Source organism: Palaemon carinicauda, chromosome 3 (assembly GCF_036898095.1).
Source record: "Palaemon carinicauda isolate YSFRI2023 chromosome 3, ASM3689809v2, whole genome shotgun sequence".
Classification (NCBI taxonomy): domain Eukaryota; kingdom Metazoa; phylum Arthropoda; class Malacostraca; order Decapoda; family Palaemonidae; genus Palaemon; species Palaemon carinicauda.
This window is the reverse complement of record NC_090727.1, coordinates 61,808,075-61,813,743: the sequence shown is the minus strand read 5'-3', so window position 1 is coordinate 61,813,743 and position 5,669 is coordinate 61,808,075. Positions and strand designations below refer to the sequence as shown.

The 5,669-nt window shown below is 40.1% G+C and overlaps 2 protein-coding genes across 2 annotated transcripts in view; one reads left to right on the top strand and one right to left on the bottom strand.

The window, feature by feature from the left end:
* Nucleotides 1–615: 615 nt before the first annotated feature.
* LOC137632093 (uncharacterized) lies at nucleotides 616–4,039 on the top strand. The gene is made up of 3 exons (XM_068364059.1): nucleotides 616–625; nucleotides 933–1,463; nucleotides 3,993–4,039. Exons 1-3 carry the CDS (start codon nucleotides 616–618, stop codon nucleotides 4,037–4,039), a joined length of 588 nt encoding a protein of 195 aa, XP_068220160.1.
* A 16-nt stretch (nucleotides 4,040–4,055) lies between these two features.
* The window catches only part of LOC137632077 (flagellar attachment zone protein 1-like), a 1,771-nt gene continuing 157 nt past the window's right edge, over nucleotides 4,056–5,669 (bottom strand). Inside the window, exons 1-3 of the mRNA XM_068364057.1 lie at nucleotides 5,203–5,669; nucleotides 4,588–5,062; nucleotides 4,056–4,060 (exon numbers count right to left, since the gene is read on the bottom strand). The exon at nucleotides 5,203–5,669 is cut by the window's right edge and continues 157 nt beyond it. Coding sequence (XP_068220158.1) covers nucleotides 4,056–4,060; nucleotides 4,588–5,062; nucleotides 5,203–5,669 — 947 coding nt within the window. The remainder of the gene's footprint in view (nucleotides 4,061–4,587; nucleotides 5,063–5,202) is intronic.

The following is a 5,669-nucleotide window of genomic DNA, read 5'->3' as shown; positions in this document are numbered from 1 at the left end:
TAACTAAGATTAATTTACCTGTACATAACTAAATTAATGAAATCCTCTTCTTTTACTTTTATTCCTCAATTCTACCTTGAAATCAGTTGGGATATCAGTTTTGGCTTTAACATGTGGTGGCCAGTTTGGGCTTGAATTCTTCTTTCATATGCATTGCCTATACTTATGTATGCAACCAGATCCCAGCTTCTTGGATTTTGCATCATCCCTACTTTTATATCGTTTATTGACTGTCCTAATTTTGGGTATGAAAATAAATGTTCTGTAGTATCCTCTTCATCTTTGCATAGGTCACACACATCATCATTGTATCTTCCCCTGGAATTTGCTTTCAACTTGAGCGTATTTAGTCTTGCCTTCATTACATGGACTGCCTTATCCTTACCCATTTCTCTAACGTAGGCTCAGCATTATAAAATTGCAATTTTCTGACCAGCACTTCTAGGTAAAAAAATCGTTTTGGCTTCGTAAATGAATTTGGTTATGCCCAGTTGATCCTTTTTCTATTAGTTAAATGCCTAGTTCAAAATTCAAATTCTGTTGATCAAGACAAGCGTTTGCCATGAATACGCAATTCTTTCTTGTGTTAACCATATCCCATAGGATTGTTGAACCATGCTGTTGTGTAAGTAACGCAGATACTCTTATTATTAAACAAGCTTTCTCGTTCATGTCACTCTGCCTCGTCTTTCTTGATACTCTTGGGCTTGGAGTAATTGAATGTTCGAATATTTTGCCATGTCGACGTTCTATGTTCCTCGCTTGACTTAAATGAGGTTAATAATTGTGTCCTGTTGTTAGGGAACGACTTAAATGAGGTCAATGATTGTACCCTGTTGTCAGGGGACGCCTTATATGGGGTCAATAATTATACCCTGTTGTTAGAGGACGACTTAAATTAAATGAGGTTAATAATTTTACTCTGTTGTCAGGGGACGACTTGAATGAGGACAATTATTGTACCCTGTTGTCAGGGGACGACTTGAATGAGGACAATTATGGTACCTTGTTGTCTGGGGACGACTTGAATGAGGACAATTATGGTACCCTGTTGTCAGGGGACGACTTGAATGAGGACAATTATGGTACCCTGTTGTCAGGGGACGACTTGAATGAGGACAATTATGGTACCCTGTTGCCAGGGGACGACTTGAATGAGGACAATTATGGTACCCTGTTGCCAGGGGACGACTTGAATGAGGACAATTATGGTACCCTGTTGCCAGGGGACGACTTGAATGAGGACAATTATGGTACCCTGTTGTCAGGGGACGACTTGAATGAGGACAATTATGGTACCCTGTTGTCAGGGGACGACTTGAATGAGGACAATTATGGTACCCTGTGGCCAGGGGACGACTTGAATGAGGACAATCATGGTACCCTGTTGCCATGGGACGACTTGAATGAGGACAATTATGGTACCCTGTTGCCAGGGGACGACTTGAAGGAGGACAATTATGGTACCCTGTTGTCAGGGGACGACTTGAATGAGGATACTATACTCCCCATTTTTTTTTTTTTTTTGTGGCGATTTAATCACCATTTTTTTTTTTTTTTTTGGTGGGGATACTATACTCCCCATTTTTGTTTGTGGCGATATCATAATCACTTACTTTTAGAAGTTTATTTCTCGCCCTCCATCAAACACTAAAGGTCTGTTCAGGCGGGCCTTGGTGTATGAAAAAATAATTCCTTTCCAGTTAATATTTTGCTCTGTATCGTTATCAGTTATTTCGCTAGCTTTTTTATTCAGGCTTAATAGTTTTCAGGTCACTATTATAACACTTTCTAAAAAGAAAAGTCTTCAGGTTTTTCTTGAAGGCAGCCACATTTGTGCTATTCTTGACATCGAGTGGAAGGTCGTTAAAGAGTCTCGGTGCAGCATAACTGAACGTTCTTCCTCCTATTGCATGATTCACACTAATCATTTTTTTTTGGAGGGGATACTATACTCCCCATTTTTTTTTCTTTTGTGGCGATATTATAATCATCATTTTTTTTTTGGTGGCGATGATATAATCCCCATTTTCCTTTTTTTTTTTGGTGGCAATACATAATCACCATATTTTTTTCTTTTTTGGTGGGGATACTATAACCCCCATTTTTTTTTGTGGCGATATAATTACCATTTTTTTTTTGGTGGGGATACTATACTCCCCATTTTTTTTTCTTTTTCGTGGCGATATTATAATCACCATTTTTTTTGGAGGGGATACTATAATCCCCATTTTTTTTTTGGTGGCGATATTATGATCACCATTTTTTTTGGTGGGGATACTATAATCCCCATTTTTTTTTATGTTTTTGGTGGCGATATTATGATCACCATTTTTTTGGTGGGGATACTATAATCCCCATTTTTTTTTTTTTTTGTGGCGATGATATAATCACCCAATTTTATTTCTTTTTTGGTGGGGATACTATAGCCCCCATTTTTTTTGGTGGTATTATAATCATGTTTTTTTCTTTTTGGGTGGGGATACTATACTCCCCATTTTTTTTTCTTTTTTTGGTGGCGATATTATAATCACCATTTTTTTCTGGTGGCGATATAATCACCATTTTTTTTGTGGGGATACTATACTCCTCATTTTTTTTTTTTTTACGATATTATAATCACCATTTTCTTTTTTTGGAGGGGATACTATACTCCCCATTTTTTTTTCATTGGTGGCGATATCATGATCACCATTTTTTTTGTGGCGATATAATCACCATTTTTTTTTTTGGTGGGGATACTATACTCCCCATTTTTATTTTCTTTGTTGGCGATATCATAATCATTTTTATGTTTTTTTTTTTTAGTGGCGATATTATAATCACCTTTTTTTTTTTTTTTTTTTTTTTGGCTGCTCCTGTTCCGGCTGTTTTTCACGACTCCCAGCTGTTTGTAGACTTTTCGCTCATAACTGATGCTGTTAGCTACTATCAATTGTAGCTGCTAATTACTGCTGCTGCTAGGTGCAGTCTCTACTTTTGCTAGCTGCTGCATGCTGCTGCTTTCTGCTACTAGCTGCTGCTACTTGCTACTGCTAGCTGCTGTTGCTAGTGCTGCTGCTGCTACTGCTGCTACTGCTGCTCTTGCTTGCGGCTGCTGCTGCTGCAGCTCTTGCTTGCGGCTGCTGCTGCTGCAGCTATTGCTTGCGGCTGCTGCTGCTGCTGCAGCTCTTGCTTGCGGCTGCTGCTGCTGCTGCAGCTCTTGCTTGCGGCTGCTGCTGCTGCTGCAGCTCTTGCTTGCGGCTGCTGCTGCTGCAGCTATTGCTTGCGGCTGCTGCTGCTGCTGCAGCTCTTGCTTGCGGCTGCTGCAGCTCTCTGCTGCTTCTGCAGACTGCTGCAGCTGCTGCTGCTGCTTTTGCTATTTGCTGCTGCTTTTGCTAGTTGCTGCTGCTTTTGCTAGTTGCTGCTGCTTTTGCTAGTTGCTGCAGCTGCTGCTTGCTCCTGCTGCAGCCGCTTGCTACTGCAACTGTTGCTGCTGCTAGCACATGCTGCTTGCTGTTGCTCCTAGTTGCTTCTGCTAACGTCTGCTGCATGCTGCTGCTAACTTCAGCTGCGGCTGCTGCTAGCTACTGCTAACTACTGCTAACTGTTGCTTTTCCATTGCTGCTGGTTCTGCTACTGATGCTAACTTTTGCTAGCTGTTACTATCTTCTGCTCCTGCTATTTGATGCTCCACAGCTGCGAGTTCCTAAAAATTTGGACTGATGCTGCCCACCTGACCATGAATTCCTACCTCCAAAAGATGCAGCTTCTCTTCCCAGCCAAAGATATCTTGGTTCAACCTCCAAGAACTTGTCTGCATACTAGAAGAATCCCAGCTTCATCTCCCTGCAGAGCCAGTCTTCTAGATTATTCCCCCAGAACCACCCGAAGGTTGGTATCCAAAGGAATAGATCTAGATATCCGACCATTTGTACACTTGACAAACACCTTGTACTCGTCCATCAAGGTACATAGCATACTAGAATCAGCCAGGTTCCTTCCCTATGCAGATCCTGATGTCCTCCAGGTTATTCCAAGCATCGTTCAAGCTGGATAGTTAAGCCTTGCATCCTTTAAGCTGGGGGCAGTCCATCCAAGCGTCCTTCAAGCCAAATAGTTTCAGGTGTCCTTTCCAGTGGAACTGATGTCCTGAACCAGTCCAGAATGGGTGAAGCACAAAAATTAGCAAAAAGATTATTCCTTTCCAAACAAAACTAAACAGGAAAAAAAATTCCTTTCCAAATAAAATTAAACAAAGATTTTATTCCCTTTTTCCTATAAACATTTTTTTTGGGGTGGCGATATAATCACCATTTTTTTTTTTGGTGGGGATACTATACTCCCCATTTTTTTTGTGGCAATATTATAATCACCATTTTTTTTTTGGTGGTGATATTATAATCACCATTTATTTTTTTTTTAGGGTAGCGATATTACAATCACCACTTTTTTTTTTTTGGTGGGGATATAATCCCCAGTTTTTTTCATATTTTGCGTTGGGATATAATTCCTCTTTAGTTTTTTTTTTCCAGCCCTGCCTTCTCGTCTCTTGAAGGGTGAATCTATTCAACTGGCTATCCCATATTAAATCCCCAGTCTGCTCACCAGAAATTTCCATATGATATAATTCCTTCAACTCGGGGTGCGTTTGAGAGAGACCGTCTACAAGTTGGCTAATAGCGTAATTCTTATGGTTTAATTCCATCTCTAGCTTCATGTTTCTTTCCATCATATCTTGATATTTCTCCTTATAAATTGCAAATTCGTCTGCCACTGAAGTTAGATTCCTAATTTCTTCTTCCAGTTTTTTATTCTTCTCGTCGGCCTTCACCAACATATTTTTTGCGGCTCTTTCCTCTGAGAGGTCTCTCTTCAGTCGTCTATTCTCTGCTTTAACACCAGCAAATTCTTTCCAGAGTTTTTCCAGTTCCTCCTCAGCCATTTCCAGATCGCACACCACGTCTTTCTTAATTAATAGTTCAGTCTTCAATTTGCAGTTCTCATCCAGGACAGTATCCAATTTAGTTCCCATTCTGTAGACCTCCTCGACTGCAGCATTAAGTTCACTTTCTAAAGTAGCCTTTTGCAAAACGTTTTCAGACTTGACACTGTCCAGTTCAGCCTAGTGTGTTCGGATCTCCTTATCAGCACTTTCGACGTATTCCTCCAATTCGCTTTTCCCAAAGTTTTTTTGTTGGCTGTCTCCAGATCTCCTGTTACTCTTTCCAGCCTCTTCTCGAGCATCCGAATTTCCTCATGGGGATTATCTAATTCCTTTTCTACAGCCACCTTGGCCAAAAGCTCATCACGAATTTTATCGTTTCGAGTTTCAGCTTTTTTTAGACTTACCATAAGAGACTCAATATTCTTATTGGCTCTCTCTAAATCATCAATTAAAGCTAAGTTACCGATGTTATTATATAACTCAATTTCTCCTACCTGAATAGATTTCTTGACCAAAAGCTCCTCACGAAGTTCATCGTTTAGACTTTCAGCTTTTTCTAGACTTACCATAAGAGACTCAATTTTCTTATTTTCTCTATCTGAATCTTCATTTAAAGCTGATATAGCTATGTTGTCCTTAGATAACTCAATTTCTTCTTCCTCTGCGTCATGCACCTCTTCACAGATGCGTTGTAAGTCATTGGTCGTTTCCGTTTCTTGGTGTATTCCAGCGAAGAAATCAT